This window comes from Ixodes scapularis, unplaced genomic scaffold (genome assembly GCF_016920785.2).
Source record: "Ixodes scapularis isolate PalLabHiFi unplaced genomic scaffold, ASM1692078v2 PGA_scaffold2__306_contigs__length_199485367, whole genome shotgun sequence".
NCBI classification, from domain to species: Eukaryota; Metazoa; Arthropoda; class Arachnida; order Ixodida; family Ixodidae; genus Ixodes; species Ixodes scapularis.
The window spans coordinates 35,653,945-35,676,763 of NW_024609857.1; the positions used below are offsets into that span (position 1 = coordinate 35,653,945).

The 22,819-nt window shown below is 44.6% G+C and overlaps 1 protein-coding gene across 1 annotated transcript in view; it reads left to right on the forward strand.

Moving 5' to 3' along the window:
- The first annotated feature begins 633 nt into the window (after positions 1-633).
- LOC8037662 (nascent polypeptide-associated complex subunit alpha, muscle-specific form) overlaps positions 634-22,819 on the forward strand; it is a 34,054-nt gene continuing 11,868 nt past the window's right edge. Inside the window, exons 1-10 of the mRNA XM_029966051.4 lie at positions 634-1,313; positions 3,229-3,402; positions 7,392-7,495; positions 7,660-7,738; positions 12,352-13,256; positions 14,385-14,596; positions 17,892-17,991; positions 20,031-20,198; positions 20,849-20,939; positions 21,051-21,615. Of these exons, the coding sequence (XP_029821911.2) occupies positions 1,271-1,313; positions 3,229-3,402; positions 7,392-7,495; positions 7,660-7,738; positions 12,352-13,256; positions 14,385-14,596; positions 17,892-17,991; positions 20,031-20,198; positions 20,849-20,939; positions 21,051-21,615 (2,441 nt within the window). The 5' untranslated portion in view covers positions 634-1,270. The remainder of the gene's footprint in view (positions 1,314-3,228; positions 3,403-7,391; positions 7,496-7,659; positions 7,739-12,351; positions 13,257-14,384; positions 14,597-17,891; positions 17,992-20,030; positions 20,199-20,848; positions 20,940-21,050; positions 21,616-22,819) is intronic.

The window sequence follows — 22,819 nt, forward strand, 5'->3', positions numbered from 1 at the left end:
CCACGGAAACCAAACAATGAGTAGTTAACTCGCGAGTTCATCTGTTCTGGCCGATTCAGCACATTGCTAATCAAGCTGTCGATATGCCTCTTTGCATTCACATGTTACTCTCTTCATTAGTTGTTTTTTTTTTGGAAACTGGAGTCAACGGTACGGCCGGTGACATTGGTAATCTTTTCTGTACCTCAGTCAGACATTTCGCAACCGACCATAATTATATACATCAAAGGAGTTGGTAAAAAAAGCCCGCAATTCAGGCTAAAACTACTACGAGGCTACACCTCGTAGACCTCAAAGTGGCTCAATACAACTGTTTCATTGGTTGTGTGCTACGAGAAAAATATTCGTATCACAAAATTAAGCGAAAACGGCGTAAAACAGCAACATAGCCGCGTTCACGTTGAAACCGAAACCAACCAAATTGAAGCAACCTAATGGCGCCGGGTGCGTCAGCGCCCTCTATCCACCGGTGAAGCAACTACTAAAATGAAAAGGTCTATACCTCGTTGCTGACGTCAAACATTAACATAACTTTTCAGAACAAAGAGTGAGTACGAGTGACCCTAGTCACGTGGTCAACATTTATTCCGAAAAAAGGCGCGGAAACACGATTTCCGTTTCCGTGTTGTGTGTCGATCAGCGGTGGCAGACGGTGTCGGTGCAGGCAGCTGTAGTTTCGCGATTTAATGTAAACCTTTGAGAACGTGTTTGTTTCATTAGTTTGACAAACTTGCTAATTAGAGTAGTATGTAAATACGTGGCGGGACACCCTAAGTGCGCACCGGTGACTTCGGCTTCCACAGTCGACATCCTCCGCTTTCGCCAACGCACGTACTCACTTTTGTGGCGGGAACTCTTATGCCTTTGTAGTAGGTGCAACTAGAATTTCGTCCGTATTAACGAAAATTTAGCATCGTTGGACCTGTTTACGATATCTGGTGGTTGGTTCGATTCAGGACAGTGAAGTACGCAATCAGATCTTCGCCTAGTGCATTTTCTTTTGCCGCCTGTTCTCCCGTCTGCACAGGACGTACTAGGCCCTTGAGAACAGTCATTTCCTAACAAACTCCAAAGATACTGTCCAACTGCAGTCACCGCTTGTATGTGGCTTCTAAATCAAATTCACACGTCATGCGTGGTAGAGGCCCGATTCTTGCACTGCTAGAGTGAGATCGTGCTCTTGTTTCTTTCGGTATGTCGTAAACCGACGCCTGGCCCGATCCGTTCGAAGTCAAAGTCTGCGACTCGGGCAGAGAGTAAAACAAGCAAGATGGAATGTCTGATGCCATCGGAAGTTGCCCGCTTGGTGCTCGGTAAGTAATATTTCTTTCATCTTCCACGCCTCGAGGTTTTCGTTATTTATTTCAATACCCTCAAAGGTAGAAGGACAGAATGGGCATAAAAATGGGTCCCTATCCTTTCGTCGAAACTCGTTTCGTGGACAACTTTTCATGAACACTCGTTTCACGAGCAGATGTTTCGTCGACACGATCGTTTCATCGACACCCGTTGCGCGAATGACACACTGTAGGGACATTTCGTCACGCATTTATCCCTGGGGTGCGCGTTATCCCACCACCCCGTCTGCGTTCACGCCGCTTTTCGGCGACAGTCTGCAGCGCCTCATCACAAAAATGTTAACCCACCTGACCGACCCCTACAAGCCGCTTGGCGGCGACAGTCTCGTGCAGCTTATTACAGAAGAAGAGTAAAACTATACACACTATGTCGTGCACCTCAACCGGAAATGGTTATACACACGACATTGAACTCGTATAAAACGAATGGTTACAGCGAGTTTCCAAAGCGGTGGCGTAGCATAGTGGTAAGGTGTCTTCTTCATACGCAGCGGACCCTGGTTCAATCCCCAGTGTGGACATACTTTTCTTTATATTTTTTGCCAAGCATTTGGCAATATTTACATTTCTTTTTTACAATTAAAACTGAAAAAAACTAATGTTGTCAATGAAGCTTTGCAGAACTAGATGGTATAGGACTCCCTTTCCGGAGGTTTAGTCGGGAACAGCAGAACTTGGGCTGCCGGTTGCCGGCTGGACGCCACGAAGTGGCGTGTACAGGTAAAATTTTGTAATTAGCAGCCACACACTGCTGCCGCGAAGCGGCGTGAACGCAGGGGGCGGGGGGGTGGAGGGGTTAACGCGCTCACCAGTGATGCACGTGCCGTCCGGAAAGGGTGACCCAAATTGCATGAGCTCTCCACTTAGTGCATATAGCCATTTCCGGTCGAGGTGCACAATGTAGTGCGTATAGCTTTACTCACAGAAACAAGGTCATCTGAGCTGTCAATGAAACGATTTGTGGATGAAACATTGCATCGATGAAACAATCTGTCGATGAAATGCCATTCGATGAACTGATTACCACCGCATAAAAATTACGCCGTGTCTTGAGTGCCGTCCAACAGCTCTCTTGCGGAGCGTTTAAGTGCCGTCCGAAAGTGTTAAGCACAAGTCATGCTTATTCTGACATGCGTTTCATCAGCCGCTCGCCGACAATTTATTCTAAGATAAAGCGCGAGCGAGCCATACAATACAGGAGTGAGCAGCATGCTTTCGTTTATGCCTGTGCGATGCAGGTGCGTGATCTTTTCAAGTTTGCCAAAGTGACACTCTCAAATGTATTGATTGTCATTTAAAAAATAAATATTTGTTTAAATTTCACATTCTCCAGTAGCAGCTACAGCAAATAGTGTTGAAGTGCCGTTGAGCAGCACTTAACGCTCTGCAAGAGCACAATTGGACGGCACTCTAGTCACTGCGTAAAAATTATCAGTAAATAAACTGTAAACCTGCAAACAAAGAATGCAATATTGTTAAAAACACAATCAGTTCAGCATGATAGTTGCAAAGTTGATTAGTTAATGTCTTTTTAAACAAATGAATCGGGTGTGTTTAATTAAGATTCTGGAAGGTGGTTTCACTAAGATAATGTTCATGGCATGATACTTCAGTATCTGAAAACTTCCCAACATTAGCATCTAATTTTCAGGCCTCTTCAGGCTCTCTTTTGTGTGTCCTGTTTAATCTTTATGTTGTTCCAGTTATAATCTTTAGACATTTCTAGTTTTCATAATTGTACTTAAGAAACATGTCAGCTTGGCTGTTCATAATTGCAATTACGACATTTCCTGCCTTCACCTCACGATGTGCTGAGTTTTGTCTTCCAGAAGTTTTGAAACGTTGCTGTTTTTGCCGCCCAACTTTGCAGGTTACCTAAAATCGACTGGCTGCCAAACCACCTGGGAGTCGTTCCTGAGGGAGAGTCCGGACTTGAAAGAATATGCAGAGTGTGCCCGCAGGGGCAGGGAGTACCCGACCAACATCGGCGGGAAGAACCTCCTGCAGCTTCTTGATACAGGCTACCAGATGGCACAAAGCCAAGGTGACAAACAGTCTCTGACATATATTTTTGTGGGGCTTGTTCGCAGTAGCCGTGTTCCAAACTTTACTCAATCTCGCTTCGGGGTAAAGGTTCTGTACCTTGGCATTTGAAAGCCTGCTCACATCCAGCATCCCTCTATTTGTGTTGTCACGGGATGTGACCTGCGAGAGTAACTCAGATAGGCCCGAGCTAGATTTGGAACACAGCCACTGATACATGTGCAGGTATGTCGTTAGCTTCTTTCAGCCCCAAGATTACGAGGTTAAAAAAGTTGGATCACTTCGGACACCTTTTAGACATGCCAATTTAACTGATCTGATGACAGCATAATGACATGGCATGTGGTGTAGGCTACATAAGAGAAATGCTGTGGTGTTGCATAAAACTCAACCGAATTATTGAGTGTGCGAGCTGCAGTGATGGAAGTGCTGTGCCATTTGCGCCATAAAGTCTGCAACATCTTGCGCAAAAATGCCGTGTTTGCTAGGAATTGCATCGCACCTGCGCCGAAATTAAAGCAAAGCAAAAGAATGAAAATTATTAATATTGATTGATTGTAATATCCAGAAAAGTGGAAGAAAAGAAAAATTGATACAAATATTCATTTCACAGCACTTCTACTCACCGTATACTTTGTTTCATTTTACCATAAAATCCCGAGCTAGCACCCACTCAAAATTTGGAGATGGTCATGTAAAACTGTGGGATAAGCGCTCCTTAGTTCGCCGTTATGTAAAGATACGTCCTTTCTGTATTTTCGGAATTATACAAAATTGAGGGGTGGGTGCTTATTGTGGAAGGGTGAAATTTTCAGTATTTTACTGTGGGTCAGAGCACAGTCGAAGGCTCAAACATATAACCACAAACTCTCATACTAAGCAACAGGGCAGTTGCTGCGCTTGGTTGTCGCACTTTTGTCGCCGTTTGATTGGTTTCATTGTCTCGTAGCGTCGACTTCTTTCATCAAATGATATAAGGTTGATTCTAGCATAGTTTTATCCTGTGAATGTGAATATCACATTCGTTTTCTCCGAAGATGTAACTAAACACGAGATACCTCCGACCAGTCGTTACGTCATAAGAGGATCTTTTGGCTGCCAAGCACTTGTCGCTCAAGGGCCGCACGTGCAATTGCAGGCTTGCTAGGTACATTCCCCCACACTCGCACCACTCTGACACTGCCCTTTTTAAAGGACACATGCAAAGGAAAAAAAACATTTTTTTTAAACGGCTTAGATGGAAAAAGGACGCAATAAAACGATTTTACAACGAAGGAAATACAAATTTAGAGCTATATTTACGGCGCAAAACGAATTTGTAGTTGGCGCCCGCGGGCACCGCGGAAAAGTGGTCCGTATTTATCACGTGACTGCTCCTTATTTATCACATGGTGCTTGCGCTCTTTCGGAAGCTTCATATGGCCTCTAAAAGTAACTTATTCATCTTTTTTTGAAGTATAACAAAAAAACAAGACGAATAAGTAACTTTTAGAGCCCAAAGGAAACTCCTGAAAAAGCGCAAGCAGACATGATAGACCTGTGCGCCAGTCAGACGACGGCGGCGGCGCCCCGAAGCAGACGAACTTGTGCGGCGGCGGCGACGGCGGCGTGGAGAAACGCGTTGAAGCGGCGTTCGCACAACGCTCAGCGTGCGGCGGCGACTCAGCGCGGCGGCGCGCGGGCCTACCACGTGACCAGCGGCGGCTCCCGCGAGCGCCAACTACAAATTCGTATAGCGCCGTAAATATAGCTCTAAAAATTTTGTTTCTTCGTTGTAAAATCGTTTTATGACCTCCTTTTTCCATCTAAGCTGTCTAAAAAAAATGTTTTTTTCCTTTGCATGTGTCCTTTAAAAATAGCAAGAGTGAGCGTGCATAGCTTTGATAGGCGCTGAAGATGCGCGAGAGCAGAGATTCCAAAAATTCCTTTTGTGACGTCACGCCCTGGGAATGAGGGCCTTCAGTGGTACTTTGAAAATTATTTTCTGCAGCTTCCATGCGCCGAATTAAAAAATAATTTCAATATTCAAGGTCTTGGAGGTCAGCTGAAGACAATTTAAGCGTGTTTCCTCAAATACAAAACCTCTTGTTTTTTGTTTTTTTTGAAAGAGAAAGTGCCTAAAGATTGCTTGCCAGACAATATTGGGAACAAAAAGTCGTGAGAAAAATTAGCAAAATGATGGGATGAAGCTTAAATGGTGAGTCAGAACCATGTTCTTAAACACCTGATGAGATCACTGGATTATTATGTCTGCCAGATGCCTCTATGCCATTGCTATGAATAAGCGGGCAAACTGTTTTTTGTCGAAATTTTAGACGAATTATATTTACAGGCTAAATAAACTATTAGTGTACAAGGGGGAGGGGAAGAGAGGCTTTATCTCAACTGAAGTGTTGTGTTATAATTAATTTTTCAGCCATATTCTTTTTCTTAATACTCACTACATGGAACCTACTCTAATCTCTGCCTTATTTCTAGAAAGAAAGTTCTGTGTTCCTTTTCTATCCAAAATGGAGCCCTCAATCATTATCAAAGAGGGGCACATTTAGCGGTGGAACCATTATTTCATTTTCAATTGACATACGAACAGATGTGGGTATATGCTCCAAACCAATATTTTGCCTGCTACAGTACCTGCTACAAAAGATCAAATGCTGCTTCCAGCACTGTGGCCGTGAGGTCTGAAAAGCTTGTAACCAGTTTATACCAAACGTTCAGAAAATAACGATGGTTTTCGAAGTTTTTAAGAAAAAAAAGTTTTTTTATATATGTTGAACCGAGTTGACAGTGGATTCTCAATTAATCTTTGTACTGTGCAGTGGACAAATCAATTGGACTGCAGTTTAAAGCTCACTAGCAGGTAGATGGTTCATCATTCTGGTGGGAACAGTTGAAGATGAACTCATTCGAGCAGCTCTACTCGGGGACAATTCTTTGTGACAGCAGTCAAAAGTACAGGGGTCTGTGCCTGAGTGACGGTTAGAGCTGGGCACATGCACTCCTCCTTTTTTTCGGAAATGCCATCAAGAGAGTTATGCTGGGTTTAGGTCAAAGATAGGCTGTATGCCGCGTCTTTTATAGAAACTGGCGTGTGTGTGTACTTTACCCGCGAAAAGTGTGCGTCACAAAGTAAAACAGTTGATGTTTTGTTCGTCACTGCCGAGGGGCCAATTTAGTGAGGTACATAGTGTATAAGATAGTTAAATCCTTAATTAGTTTTGCATATTTACTTTTTGGTTAGTGAGAATAAACAAATGGCTCTGTTAGAAATTTACCGAGCATCATCAAAAATTGCTAAGTCGGTAGATTTTAGAACTAGCTGGAGCACTTGGGAAGTGTGGTTGTTCAGAAGTTTTCATTAGTGTTACAAGCACATGGCTGGTGAAGTGAAAATTTTCATTTTCATGGTTTTAAAATTTAGATGTGCAAATCTAATTGAAAATAAACTTTTTCTAAATGCTATGAACCTGAATAAATAGGTCTCTTGACAGCGACCGTTATGGTACGTTTCTTATTTCAATGCAGTGCAGGTTTTAGATGAGAAGTTTAACTGATGTTCAGTGAAACACCTGGTATATGAAGTCTGCAATATCGAGCTATCATTCTCAGATGGTGGGTGATGGTCAGAAATGAGCACTGAGGACTTTTAAATTGTCTGTGTTCTTATTATTTATGTGCATTCTGTGATTTCATTAACAGATAAAAAAAGCAGTTTGCATTCAGAAATGGCATTGTGGGTATGGTCTGCTTTTATCCAAAATAAAACCTGTTCTTCGGGAATGTTGGAAGCGTCAGATGGTGCCATAGTGTGAGCTCCATATGGTGGGTCTGTGTTCTGCAGTTTAGACTTATAGTCTCTGCAAGCATTTTTCTTTTAAAATGAATGCACTTTGCACACATGATGGCACTTGATTGAAAGAGGGCACTTGCAATTACCCTCGTTTTCATAATCCTCGATAAAGCTAAAACCAGCAACTCGTTTTTATCCAGGTGCTGGTGGTTCTCCAGGAGACCTTTTGACAAATATTGACAAAATGGTCACTCAGGTCAAAGACATGCTCTCCCAGCTAAATTCTGCAACTGGAGAAAACTCGGTAAGTTTAGCCTTGTAGCCTTTTCTTTTTTTGTTTTAGCAGTAACTCTTATTAGTAATCATTTTCTGTAGCGTTCATTGTATTTGCACCTAGCCTTTGCAGTTAGGAGCCAAGTCCTGCCATGAAATTTTTAGAAGGTTCACACCCCTAACATTTTTTTACAGCGGCGGATTTCTGACGTTCTTTCTCTGTCCACGAGCCAGGCAGGAACACTTCCAGTAAATGGGACGTTCATGGCAGCTGGTAAGAAACCTTTAGTATAGTCGAATCTCGTTAATTCAAACTCTCTTAATTCAAGCTTGCAGATAATTCAAACTAACATGCAGGTCCTATCTTATCTGTCTCTATGGGAGGAAACTCCCTGTAATTTAAACTTTGCTTTATTCAAACAAATTTTTGGTCCCCCTCGAGTTTGAATTAACGAGATTCGACTGTATTATATTTTTTTCTCAAACAAATTAATATGAAACTACCAAAAAGACGCCTGTATAACGAAATCTGTGGGACCGACGACATTTTTTGTGGTGCTGGTAATTTCGTTGTAGTAGTCAAGCGCTCACGCGATACTGAATTTCTACCGTCGCATATTCACATATCTGCGCGACATTTGAGTTGTTTTAGGAAAAAGTTTAACGCCAAATATAGTAGGAGTGACATCAAAAACAAGGTTTTGTACGTTGACAATCGACTTGTCAAAAGGGGGAACTGTGGCCGGATCTGCTAGCACATCGCAGCTTGGAGCACATGGGGCAAAAGCTCATGTTGCAGAATCCAGGCATCTTCAACTCGATTACCACTTCTTTTTTTTTTTTTTTCTAAATGAAAATTGTAATGGCACTCATTTGTGTACTCACCACTGCATGATGCAATTTAAAGACACCAGGCCTAGCGGTCATACTGCCAGTACTGCCGTGGCAAAGTTTGTCATCTACAGCCGAGACACCAGGCGCTCCTTGTTTCAGACTAATTTCCTGCTGTCCAAACTTCCAAGCAAGAAACTTAATTGACTTGTCAAAATACAAATCGCGTAAGTCATTAAACCACCGACATCAACCCACGATCACGCAGCGAAGGCGTTCGCTGACTTCATAAGCTTGGCCTTTTCTTAAAGGACACATGCAAAGGAAAAAAACATTTTTTTTAGACAGCTTAGATGGAAAAAGGAGGTCATAAAACGATTTTACAACGAGGAAACAAAATTTTTAGAGCTATATTTACGGCGCTATACGAATTTGTAGTTGACGCTCGCGGGAGCCGCCGCTGGTCACGTGGTAGGCCCGCGCGCCGCCGCGCTGAGTCGCCGCCGCACGCTGAGCGTTGTGCGAACGCCGCTTCAACGCGTTTCTCCACGCCGCCGTCGCCGCCGCCGCACAAGTTCGTCTGCTTCGGGGCGCCGCCGCCGTCGTCTGACCGGCGCACAGGTCTATCATGTCTGCCTGCGCTTTTTCAGGAGTTTCCTTTGGGCTCTAAAAGTTACTTATTCGTCTTGTTTTTTTGTTATACTTCAAAAAAAGATGAATAAGTTACTTTTAGAGGCCATATGAAGCTTCCGAAAGAGCGCAAGCACCACGTGATAAATAAGGACCAGTCACGTGATAAATACGGACCACTTTTCCGCGGTGCCCGCGGGCGCCAACTACAAATTCGTTTTGCACCGTAAATATAGCTCTAAATTTGTATTTTCTTCGTTGTAAAATCATTTTATTGCGTCCTTTTCCCATCTAAGCCGTTTAAAAAAAATGTTTTTTTTTTCCTTTGCATGTGTCCTTTAATGGGATGGGAGCTTGCACCACCAGGTGTCATTCGGAGGAGGCTCTCGAAGCGGCTGCACTGCTCTCGACTGCATATATGGTCTCTAGATGGCGTAGGAGCTGGTGCAGCAGCGTACGGCAGCACAGCGGAATCGGCCACATATTTGGAACGAAACAGCTGCAGCGCACGGTGCATCGAGGATGGTGCGAGGCACACAACCGAGTCGACTGTCCCCTTTTCCACATCTCTCTGGCACAAAATGTCGCCCCAATGCGGGTGTTTGCAGGCGAACCGATACTGGTCTTTGGCCTTTCTGCAAGCTCCATACTCTCTCGAGCCAAATAAATTAAATTAAATTTAAAAAGGACCAATTCGGGACTCCAGTATAGACCATTCCATTTAGCGCTCTCTAAGCGGCACCATTTTGTTCGACCGCAGCGCCCTCTCCACACATCCGGGAAGTTCAGCGGGTTCGGCGGGGTAAAACGAGAGAGAGGGCACGCGCCGGACTCCGCTAGCAGACGACAAACCGGGAGGTTGCCGTTCTCCATCTTTGGGCTGTATCGGCGGGCTCTACCGAACATCGAACTCTCGCTCGTGGCTTCCGTTGTGAAGTGGTTCGCGTTCTTAGAATGGTTATGGCTACTCCAAATCAGTCTATAGCTCTCTGTTGTTCTATTTTGCTAAATGATGAACTAGCATATCTTTTTTCCGTTACTTAAATAGCAGTTGAGTCAGCCGGCAGTACTACCCTCAACTACTGCTTGTACTGCGGCAGGAGAGCACGTTTTATTTATTATTTCAAACTTCCACTCATGGTCGCTAAAGGCCTACACCAGTACGAACTTTTGTATAGTAAAAAAGGCTGAAGTTGATCCTAGAACACACAATATATTATCAAGCATATTCATGAATTCAGCAATATTGCCCGAAGGCGGTCTGTATAAAGCAACAACTACTGTGTTCGATATTTTGATAACTAAGCTTTCAATGTTTTCATCAATCCTTGTGAATTCGTCAATTATTTGGTACCGTAGATTGTCCTTGATATAGATTGCTACGCCTCCACCTCTTTTTTCTTGTCTGACCAGACTTTCGCATTTATAACTATGAAACTTAGGTGGTGAGTCACTACTCGTTAACCAGGTTTCAGTAAATATAATTGCATCAAATTTTGCAGTTACAGAATGTAAGAGAGCTTCAACTGTATCGACCTTATTTTTTAGACTTCTCGTGTTCATGTGTACTGCCGAAAACTGTCGTTTGCTTTTTTTGTACATTTTATTGAAGGCCATGCAGTCATAATAATTACATTCGGGTTGCAAGTCTTCCATCAGAATGGTAATGATCTATAATTTGTGAGCGTTACTCGATTCAATTTGCAATTCTGTCAACGTCAGTCATGCTAGAAATTTTCAGGGCGTCAGTGTTCATATCTTTTCTCGCGAAGACTTTACCGCTGGAGGACCAAACAAACTTCCAGCCCACCTTTTTTTTCTGCGCAATTGCTGCACCAAGCAGTTTCTTGTTCTTGCTGGTCAGATGCTCATTTACGTATACGGGACAGCTAGGGCCCCCGTAATCAAGATCTTGAGTTGTCAGCCTTTGTTTTTTTGCCTTTTCGTTTGGTTTGAAAGTAGGGACGCGGTGGCATAGGTCGATATCATGGTCAGAGATCGGAACATCCAGAATGCTCGCGATCCTTTGAACAATGTCATAAGGGTCACCCTCCGCTGGGACTCCTTTGATTTCAAGGTTATTAGACCGTTGATACTGCTCGAGTTCTTCCTCTTTAGTACTAAGCCTGTTGTTCTCGGCAGTTAGCTCCTCGTTTCGTTTTGATAGTTCTTGTACCTCTTTGCGAAGTTCTTTCATCTCATCTCTAATTTCCTTAACACCATCACATGTATCATTGCAGAATTTCACGCTGTCCTTCACAGTCCTTAGGTCAGCCCTGATCTCCCGTCGCAAATCATCAAGGGCTTTCGCAAGCTCCTTGTTATCCTTGCTCATTTTTGACTAGGAACAAGGGTGATTAGGGAAATGTACACGTCAACAGTTCTAGCCCAAAACAATCAGTGGAATTAAAACGAAAGCAAAAACAATAGTGGCTGTGTTCGGCAGCAGTGCAGAGAGTGTTCTCTAAATTAAAACAGGAAAGTGAATATATTCTCACCTGTGGAAGAACACAGAGTAGATTAGCGACTGGTACCAATCTGCACCGCTGCCGAACTGTGGTCCGAGTTGGTGTGCTGCCTGCTTATATGGACGAATTTCGCCGCAAGCGGCGCCTTGGTCTTCCTTCGCTTCGGCACGTGGCAATGTTTCCGTTGGATGACGGGGCGATGTCTTGCGAGGCAGAAAAGCAGCGCGAGGCCGGGAAACTGTGGAAGAACACAGAGTAGATTAGCGACTGGTACCAATCTGCACCGCTGCCGAACTGTGGTCCGAGTTGGTGTGCTGCCTGCTTATATGGACGAATTTCGCCGCAAGCGGCGCCTTGGTCTTCCTTCGCTGTGGCACGTGGCGATGTTTCCGTTGGATGACGGGGCGATGTCTTGCGAGGCAGAAAAGCAGCGCGAGGCCGGGAAACTGTGGAAGAACACAGAGTAGGTTAATGTGGCAAAGCAAATTTAATGATTAAATTTGCTTTGTGGGGCTACGAAATTGCTTCGTTAAACACAAATATTTGTTAAACAGAAATTTTTTGTAGTAGTTGTCGGAGAAACGCATTGAACACATGGGAGATTGGCCAAGACTTCGCTTTACGTCGTGAAATTGGCATTTTCATAGTAGAGGTGTTTGTTATAAAGGCATTTGACTGTATTTGCCATAGTATGTCTAAATTGAAAGATGCATGACCTCTTTGTCCCCATGCTTGGTGCTTGCTTGGAGCAATTTAATTACCATGCTCATTTTAATTTACTATGGGGTTGTGTGTCACCTTTATTTCCATGCTGTATTGCTTGACAGGAACTCCAATAGAAACAGCTTTTAATTAAAATTCTTCTCAAGCATTTCTTTTTCTGCTATTATTTTAAGTAAAAGCCCCCGGAAGCTTATTCTTGCGAATCAGCCATAGTTTTTGTTTGTTTCCACCACAGACTTGAGCACAGCACCTTTGACACGACCACCGGCCCCACCACCGCCCCAGCTGATGCCGCAGAACCAACTGAGGACAGCCGTCACCGACTTTGCAATCTCGCAGTCTTCGACTACCCCCTTGCAGCTCCCGCACCACCCTCAGTTGCACGGCCATGGCGGCGACACCCTAAGCTACCACTTGCACACCATTCTGCCCCCCATGGGCATGCTCCAGCCTCCCCCTCCGAGCCCGCTGAAGAAGAAGACACAGCACCCCTCCGACTCGAGGTTCGAACCCCCCGAGAAGGACCAGGGGTCATCTTCGAGTCTGCACGACCTCCTCGAACAGGTGTCGCCCACCAAAGGTCCCCCCACTCTCGGCGCGGGGACTCCGGAACGGGGAGGACGTGAACAGCAGTTCGGTGCCTACGAGGAGCGCTTCCTGGCGTACATGAACTCTCTCCCACGCCCGGTACTGTCGCGGTCGCACCCTCCCTACATCGAACATGAAGAGCCGGTGCGCGATTCTGGGATCGACCTCCGGAAGCGGACTACGGACGGGCACTCGTCGGAGCGACTGGAACGGCAGCCTGGGTTGGTCCGGCCCACCGTGTCTTCGGCGGGAAGTACGGACTTTGAGAAGCGGACTGAGGCCGAGGGATGCGACCGAGAGCTGCAGGAGGCTTCGGCAGGTCGGCCCACAGCCACCGTAACTGACCCGGACTTCAACGCCGAACCCGCGAGCGAGGGCTTCGAGATCACGGAGACGCAGACGGAGCTGAGCGAGGAGATCGACGTGGAGGGGAGCTCACGCAACCCTTCGCCACTTAGCGAGGAGGCCGCGGCTGCGGCGAGTGGCGTCGGCCCTGACGGTTCGGCCACACCGGCGGCCGTTCCGATGTCCGAAGGGGTCATGGAGACACCCGTGAGTATCTTTTCCTTCAATTGATTGAGAATTGAGGATGGAAAATGTACTGGTGTTTACCGCAATGTTGACTGGTAGCAGTTTTGACTGGTTGCTTTGTCACAAGCAAAATTGTCTGTTCGCTTGCGTTTTTCCTCGCCACTTCCTGTTTCTAACATGAGGGTTTTTATGCACTCGTTGTTATGGCTGTTTCTATCATTAATTTTACCCAGAATTGTCATGTTTTAATTGGAATGTAAAAGTTTAATTAACCATTCGCATTACAGTAGAGGTTGCATCACCCATTACTTTAGCTAGTTTGCACAAGCAGTGACGTTAATTTAACTCCATCAGCAGAGCGCCCATTCCATGGGTGAACCAGGAGGCCAAATTCAATAATTGTCCTTATTGGTAAGGAATGGCAAATGTGAAAAGGTTGCACCAGTAGTGGGAATATAAGGGAAGCGCACCTTTTATTAACTCTTCTGCACCGTTTTATTAGCTGTTAAATGTTAGCAGCTATAGTATAAAATATGAGCAGAGTGATACACTTGGAGAATTTTTAGAAATTCTTCTTGGGTGTGTCACTCTGCGTTATAAGGTATATCTAATCTTTGTTTAAAGAAGAAAAAAAAAAAAAAGATAAGGCCGGTCTAATATTTTTATTTTATACTTCCCATTAATCTATGCTCATTTAAATGCTGAAATTAATAAAAAGAAATCTCTTCCTGCAAATCCAGGTCACGAGCTTGACTCCCACTGCTGCCAGTTTACATGTCTACAGTTTGTATTGTGCATGACATATTTTCATGTTCTCCCTGCCATGTTTTCAAGTCATTATTTTAAATCGCACCCTATAATTTTATTTTTCTTAAAAATAGACCATTTTAAGGATACCAGTTTGGCCCAGTATGATGCTTCCACGAAGCCCTTTCGTGCTATGAAGCCCTTAATCATTACCATCACTGCTGTGCAATATGCGTTGGAGATATCTTAGGTTAGCAGCTGTAGCTACCTTTTCCCTTAACAACAGAGAAATATAATTTCTTATCTCATAGTGCACAATGTTTTTCCCTTCGAGCTTCAGGAAATTTGTCATTTTTACTCGTTTGTCACATCCACTTGAATCTGGACTTGCCGATTTCTCAGCCGCCACATCAAAGGCCCCCGGCACGCCGGAGCCCCGTTGCCACGGAAACGCCGGAGAGCCTGGAAGCACCTCCGTTACCCCAGAGATATCCGGAGCCAACCTCTCCACGCTTCATCCTTTCACAAGAGCGATCTCTCGTACCCTCGCTCTCAACCCCGATCAAGGAGGTGCGCTTCAACACTGAGCGTTTCAATTCGCCACGCCGAAAAAGGTATGTTGCCCCCTGCCAGTCTGCAAACTGCTTCTAAGAAACCTTGCAGGTTGAGAATACGGGCAGCATACATACTGCAGTGTCCCGAATTTTGCTGAAGCCTTTGAAGTGACCGCATAAATTTACTTGGTAACGTATCACACAACTTACCTGAGTAAAAAGTAAAAAAAAAACAAAAAAAAACAATAACAGATTTTTCTACCTTCAGCACCCTTCTCCTAGCCGCATGCCCTCCGACTGGCGCAACAACCGACAGGTAATGGCAGCAGCCGCGGCAGCTCAGCAGACGACACATACCAGAAATTACTCGAAGAGCCATTGGTTTTATTTGTTTTGTGTCCATTTAAATGTGTGTTATTGGGAACTAAAAACAAAGCCCGCATTGACCTTTACACATACCGTAAAATACCGGGCAAGCGCCCACTCAAACTTTGGTGATAATCACAAAAAGTAGGGGATGGGCGCTTGTCCGGTCATCAATTTTACGTATAAATGTGCTGTGTGTTTTTTCTCAGATCTCACAAATTTGGTAATGGGCGCTTAATGTCGAATGGGCAGATGCATGGTATTCTACGGTAGCACCGAAAAAGTGTGCACTGTTTATAATTCTAAAGGGTGTTCTGTTTTTGGCGCGACCGGGTGGCTGCTGAGCTGCCGTAAGCTGCTGCTGCCACCATTTGTCGGTTGTTGCACCGATCAGAAGGTACCTCGTTAACAGGTAAGTGCCGTAAAAAAAAATATATATATATTTTTATTTTGGGTTATAGTATTGTTCTTTGGAATTTTGCTGCAATGCTTCCACCACCTTTAGGCACCTCTGTGGTAAATTGTAGCACGATACATTACCAAGCCGATTTATGCAGTCACTTTAAAGGCTTCACCCAGATTCGGGACCTTGCGGTAGGGAGGGCATGGTTTTTGTCAAGTCTGGAATCTTCTCTTTTAATGTCTGGAGGATGCTGTTTTTTTTTCTCTAGCCAAAAAAACAACTGTGATTGTGCTTTATGCAAATGGCACCATACTTCATTTCATTTTAAGTCAAAGCGCACCTGACGATACAAGCCAATGGATCCAATCAAGCCAATCTTTCTGTACGTGCTCCTTCATAAATTAAATCAATGAAACGCAGCGAATTCCCCGTGACTTGCCCTTTTAGTATGTGTTCGAGCCTGAGACTGAGAGCAATGTAGATTATAAAATTTTTATGAAAGTGCTTGCTCGTAGACTTCAAGCTGTGATACACAACGTCATAGGAGACCACCAAACATGCGGGATTAAAGGGCGGACAATTTTTACAAACATTCACTGTGCGTGCAGTATTCTCGAGTGTTGTGACATGGATCAAGGCCAAGTAGCCATGTTACAAATAGATTTAGAGAAGGCATTTGATCGCGTACATCATGATGTTTTGTTTGATTTACTGGACCGCGTTGGGGTTGGCGAAGTTATTCTAGCTGGTGTACGAATGGCATATAGTGGGTGCACCACGCAACTGATTGTGAATGGTCGCCTTACCCAACCCATCCCAGTTTTGTCATCTGTAAGGCAGGGATGTCCCCTTTCACCTCTATTATTTAACATATATTTAGAGCCTTTCTGTCGTCGGATAATTGAAAATAGAGATATACAAGGTTTTAGGTTGCACAGCAAAGAAGTCAAACTGCTGGCTTATGCGGACGATGTGGCTGTATTTTGTAACGACAAAAAGAGCATATCAGAGGCTGTGTGTGTGATTAAAAGTTTCTGTGAAGCAACCGGGGCTTCTGTAAATTGGGCGAAATGTGTTGGATTTTGGCACGGGTCATGGGCAACGAGGCCCCATCAATTCGAAAACATTAGCTTCATGCTCACCCCTGTCCCCTATCTTGGAGTGCCTCTTCAGCATTATAAAACAAACAATACGTATTGGTCATCGGTCATCAATGAAACCCGGGGAAAAGCACAGAAATGGACAGGAAGTGACTTATCCATTTTTACTCGGGCCACGGTGTGTAACGTGTTTTTAATTGCCAAAATCTGGTATGTCCTTCAAGTAATCAGTTGTTCCCGCATCAACATTCAGAAGCTACATCGTGTTTTTGCCGTATTTATATGGCAGTCTGGATGGGAGAGAGTAAGCCGCGATAACCTTTTTTGTCGTGTCACCAAAGGCGGACTTTCCTTGTCACACCTTTTCGTTAAGCAAGTGGTTTCGAGATTCATGTTTCTACGGGATCAAGCCGACCCTTTTCTGCGTACTGTGATACAGACCTGTTTTGAGGAGCAAATACCTTCGTTTGTCGTCTCGTCATTTAAACGCAGTGCGTGCCATCTCAGCCCTTACCTGAGTGAAGTAGTTAGCGCATTTCAGTTTTTGTCTGTGCGTTTTTCTTTAGAATATCTTTCTGGTGTCGCGCGGAAGCGTCTATCGGGGGATTTATACGATGTTCTTCTTCCTGTACCTTTGTACCATAACAGATTCTGTGAACGCCGTGAGCGTGACGTTCTTAGCCGCGTCAAGAAAATGCACGTTCCGCCAACAGTTAAAACCTTTTTCTTTAAGCTCCATACTAATACTCTTCCTGTGAAGACATGGCTTAAAGATAAAGGGATCTTTGTTCCTTGGGGAGTTCATTGCTTTCTGTGCCAAAAACCGGAAACGATTGAGCACGTCTTTCTAGAGTGTTGGGACACCCTGCTCTTTTGGGATGTCTTGCAGAGGACCATAAAAAAAGACCTTCCCATCACCCCGGACGGTATTAGGTTCTTAAATACAGAAGTTCAGACTGACGATACGATTCCTTTAGATACAGTCATGCTCATTGGCCTCCACAGCATCTGGAAAAGTCGTATGGCTGTAAGACATGCTGATGTGAATGTAGGACCTGTGCAAAAATATTTCGTGCAAACTGTGTGCGAGTTAACAGCTGTCTACAAAGCCAAGATTCCTCCCCCTGAGTGGTTACCTGTCTTCGAGGAACTGAAGGCCTTAAAAGACTTTTAAACTAACGACATCTCAAGCCTTGGTATAGGCTGGGCGCTTTTCTTTTAAAAAAAATGTTTCTGTTGTATGTCATTGTGTTACAAACTTTTACTGTGAAAAAAAAAAAAAAAAAAAAGGAGTGTAGCATAGTGGTTAAGACGTCTGCCTCGTAAGCAAGCGGTCCTGAGTTCAAACCCCCCGTGCAGGCGTACGTTTTTTTTAAAAAATGGGCCGATCCCGGAGGCAGTGCAATCGATGTGAGCACGGACGCCAGACAGATGGACAAGGATAGACCTTAGGAGCTTCGCCCTTAAAAGTGAAACTTGTTTGCAGCTTGATACCGAGGCGGCGGCTCATCTCCGCACGTTCCCCTGCACCTAACCGGGGCACAGATGCTGCGGTTGCGTCCAACTCACCCGAAGAGTCCATTGAGGTAACAATTACTTAATCATTGTGCAGATTGTGGGCAGTTTCTGTATTTAGAGAGACACTGCAACGAAATTCTAGCGGCTATTTTATTTTCTAAATGTCAGCCACGTTCTGGCCATACCACAGACACGCTAAGTTTTTGGTCGGAAAGACACCAAACATTAAATTGAGAGCAGCGTCGCCCCACAGAAATACGGTGGCAAGCTGCTTGTGCATGAGCCCTCGAACCGGATTTTGCTTCTCTCCTAACCTCTTCAACTTCTGCGGGGAGTGGGGAGGACCAACTGTAAACGACTAGGTTGTAATGTATTGACGACGCCAAGTGGCGGAGCTCATAACCATGCCGGTCCGCAAGCAGCTTTACCCGTGCTGGTCCAACTCACGTCGTGTCTCCCGGGACGTGTTGCGCTGTCCGATGGTTGATCTTCGAGCGCTCGTTGGAATCGGTCCTTTGGAACAAAGAATATTCATTCAAAAAACAAACATACTATTGTCATTGGTAGATAGAGTTGATCATGTTTAACGGTATTTCTGAATGTGGGAGGTATATTTTAAGTTTCGATTCGGTATCTCTCTAAAGCGAGCATCGCAGTGCTTTGGGAGAATGGGCTCTGGTCATTATGTCGTACAGAATCTTTATTTTGTCTTCTTGCGTCTTTAGATGAAGGCAGTATCTAGATTGGCGGGAGCAGCCACATTTTCACCTCCTCGCCGATCTGAACGGCCAAGGAGATTATGAAGTTCCTGCGCAATCCGCGTCCAGTGCAATGACATCAAAGATTGAATTGTCCTGCAACTCAAGTTTTTCTCACGCCTAGCCGCCCCGACTCAAAGTGTCATGTTCACCCGTGTCCCGCAAACAACCGCTTTTGTCCCTGCCTGCCGCCTATCGCTGTGAGCAGACAACTTTCACTTTCGAGCTTAAAGTTCTTTTAAGGCCCTTTCAGCGATTTCCATTTCTTTGAAATGGTGTGAGGTCGGAGGGAATGCGCAGTGGACTTAACTGAGCAAAGTGAGGGGCCGCGTTGCGCCAGTTCTGCGTAAAAGGCTGCCACGGTGGAGTCGCAACCGAAACTACAGTACACAGACACCAAGCCCAGTTGTTGACGTTTTGCGATTTTCTTTTCGAAATCTGAGAGGTCGTCGGGCACCTAAAAGAGAGAACTTTGTCCGATTCCCTGACTTACCGATCACCCTCAGTGCTACATGTGGCAAGCGCCGCCAGCGCCACCATGTTTTCCGAGGGAGGATAAAAAGTCAGGAAACGACATCACTCTGGACTCCGATTTTCGGTAATTGCATTAAAAAACATGTTTTATGAATGCCGTTGCTAAATATTATAGAAATGTTATTTACAATGCTTTTAAATTTCAGAATTTTTGACGTCACAAATAAAAAGGCGAGGAGGTGAGGGTGAAAGAAAGAAAAAAAAAGAGAAGATAAAAAATAAAAAGGCACGCAGGTGCATGGGAAAATTTTTTTTTTTTTTTTTGTGCGTCATGACTTTAATTTGCATCGTTTTAGGCAGCAACGAAAAATACAATATTTGGGGTGTCAGTGCCCCTTTAACACGGGATGTGTTTCGCTAGTCATTTCTACCAGAAAATCATCATCAACGAGCGTTAAAGCTAGCGTCATGATTGAGTGACACTCTGGGAGTGCTACGGACAGTTAAGGCTATATATTTAAGCCCCGGCGGGGGGACTAGAGCCTGGGTCGATGCAGTGGCAGTCAGACACCGTGGCCACTGAGCTAATAGCACAGCTGGTCTGTAAGGGTCAGTGATTTAATTTGAACGCAAATATGCTAGTGATAGTGGGAGGTTTTTAATGAAATTAATAAAAGAACAAATAAAAAAATAAAACAAAAAAAGTAAGTAAAAACTAAATAAGTCAAAAGAATAAATAAAAAATTGGAAAGAATGAAAAATCTAGCACAAACCAAACATGAAAGCGGTTTGTGGGGGATGCGTTCTGTGATCTTTGTCGGCATGATCGAGCCTGTATTAGCCGTCCCTTTCACGTCGCTCTGTTGTCTCCCTAGGCTATCCTTCAGGAGCTGCTGAGCAGCTCGCCCTTTGTGGCCAAGCTGGTGGAGAACATCAACCAGGTGGTGAGGACGGACGGCACGGTGGCATCCTGCAGCGAGCAGCCCTCGGAGCCCCCGCCAGAGGATTGTCCGCCCGAGACAAGGGCCATCGTCTCTTCCCAGGTGGGACCGCTTTAGAGGCACCGTCCTGTCCTGTTCTGACCAGAGATTTACATAGGCCTATAGCTAGCTTCATCTCCATTCATTTTTGTTTATAAAATCCTCTTCCTTTTTTTTTTTTTTTTTTTTTTTTGTAATTGCATTGCACAGATAATGAGCATATATAAATTATGAAGAGACTAACGATACCAGGATAAATAAAGTGAACAGTTTTATATGTAACAGAATGAGGGAAAGAAACTTGCAGGACAGAATACCATGCACAGTGATGTCTTACTGATATAGACCTATTAATATGAATACACTGCTATATAGACAAAATCGTTGGGGTACTAACTGGGTAAATGTGTGCATTCTTGCCTTGTTATTATGGACAACTCATATTATGGATGATTTTTTTTTTGTGTGTGGGGGGAGGGGAGGGAGAGAGAGAGAGAGAGAGAGAGAGAGGGAGGGGGGGGGGGGGAGGGGAAGAGAAGAGAAGAAAAGGGGTGTCCATGTTAATGATGCACAACTGTAGCAAGCTGACTATAAAGGGGCTAGTTTCTTCCTTGCTATACTAGTAGCCCTTCTTGAAGTACGGATAAAATTGTATGTTTTGCACCTTTCATGCCACATGAGCAATGTCACAACTTGGGATTTCTTTCTTTCAGGGTATTAATTTGCCCGACTCAATGATCAGAGACATTCTAAACAAGACTGAGAATGATCCAGTCTTCGAACGAGTCCTCTCTCAAATGTGTGGTACGTATGTTTGGGGAAGTTTCTGCAGATTGCTCGGTTTGTTTGGCCTCCGGCGAGCGTCGTAGGAAACGTGCTTTGCAGTAAGTCGCTTTTCTTTTCTCACAATTTCAGATAGACTAGACACCACAAACGATGCACCCGTGACCATGGTCACTCCCAGGTCGAAAGGCCCGGCCGGCTCGAGACAGCACAGGGGCAGCGGAACTCCCAAAACACCGTCGTCGCAGCCTCCGACGACTCCGCAGCTCTTGAGGAGCATAATGGAGTCCCCGTGTTCGTCGCCTCTAGCAAAACCTTTGCCCAGCTCGCCATCCTTGTGTCATCACGAACAAGTTGTCGCTTCAAGTCCAGCTGCGCCTTCAGAGACATGTGCAGACTCTCCATTCAAGACCCCTTCGAAAGCACCATTGAGAACGCCGTCAAAGACGCCGTTAAAGACACCGTTAAAGACGCCATCAAAGACGCCGCCGAAGATGTCGCCGAATACGTCGCCGACATTGCCAGTGCGTGTGTTGTCAACTTCCGTGGACGCCGGAGGACAGACCGTGACGTGCATTTCGATTCCTGACTTGCCCGAGAAAGAAACAGGAGGAGGGAAGAGCCTGAAAACGCTGGCGGACATTGTGGACTCTGTGCTCACGCCCGAAAACAAGTTGGCCCTGAGCCAGTCTGAGAGGTGAGAGTGGGGAACGAAGTTATTCGGGGAAAACAGTTGCAAAATGTTTTGCAGGCATGCCTGGACCTTATAAGTCGGTTTCGTGACATTTAGCGTCATAGTTCTGCACAGAGAAGATCGGTAAAGTACTTGGGTGGGTTTTTGCACGGCATTTTGGAACATGCATGCAACATTCTGAAATGTTTGAAATGTGAAACATGCATGCGTGTTCCGAGAAGATTGTTTCTGTTTTTCAGAACGAATCTTTTGGTCCTAACGCAAAGTTTTGGCCGTACCATCTTTGGATCTTGAACTTGAATCTGCAAGATTGTTTAGAAGGGTTTAGAAAGGGGGGTTGGGGGGTTGATGCTTCATAAATAAGTTTGAACCACCTGAAAAATATGTACTTTCAGATTGTTTCATTTTCAATAACTACAATGACTTGTAGCAAGCTATTAATGACATTAGTTCAACATGTGTAATAACTATTTTTAGGATGACTTCGTAGACATACCTTTGGCTGTGGTTTTTGGGCAAAAACATTTGCCATAAGGTCAGGATTTTCTTAATTAATTAAAATAGATAATAAATACATAGGTTGGATGAAAAGTCTTGCACCTACATATGATGGAGTCATTTCACAGGGATGAAGCTTCATAACTTCCATATGGTCCTCCTGCACATCCATGCACTTTTACCATCTGTACTAAAACTTTGCCACCCTTGAAGAAGAATGAAATCCCTCTTAGGTGTCAGATTACTTCTTCACAGTGGCCATGGCAGCATTGTCCAGTGGGAAGTGCTTTTTTTTGTACAACACTGAGCGTCTGGCCTGCGTGGAAGTAATCGATCATTGAAATGCCCTCAGCGTCCCAGAAGATGTATGCCGTGAGAGTTCATATGTTTCCTCTGTCTCGACTGTTCACGTCCACCTTCAGGGTGTGAACAAAACCTCACACAGGTATGAAACTTGGCAGTCAGAACTAAAAAATGTTTTCATCCTGAAAAAAAAAAAAAAAGTTTTGTAATCTGCAGTGGCTTCTGCGCTACGCTAAACTTTTCGTGCAGCCTTTGTATATCTGTACTTGGCACAAAAAATTACGGTAATTTCAAAATTTATTATTTACAAGAAAATGGATCCTTGCAGCATTCTGCACATGAACTACGCTGACCGCCGATAAACTTTAACGTTAGGGCAGGGAGATGCACAAAGCATTTCCTCGCC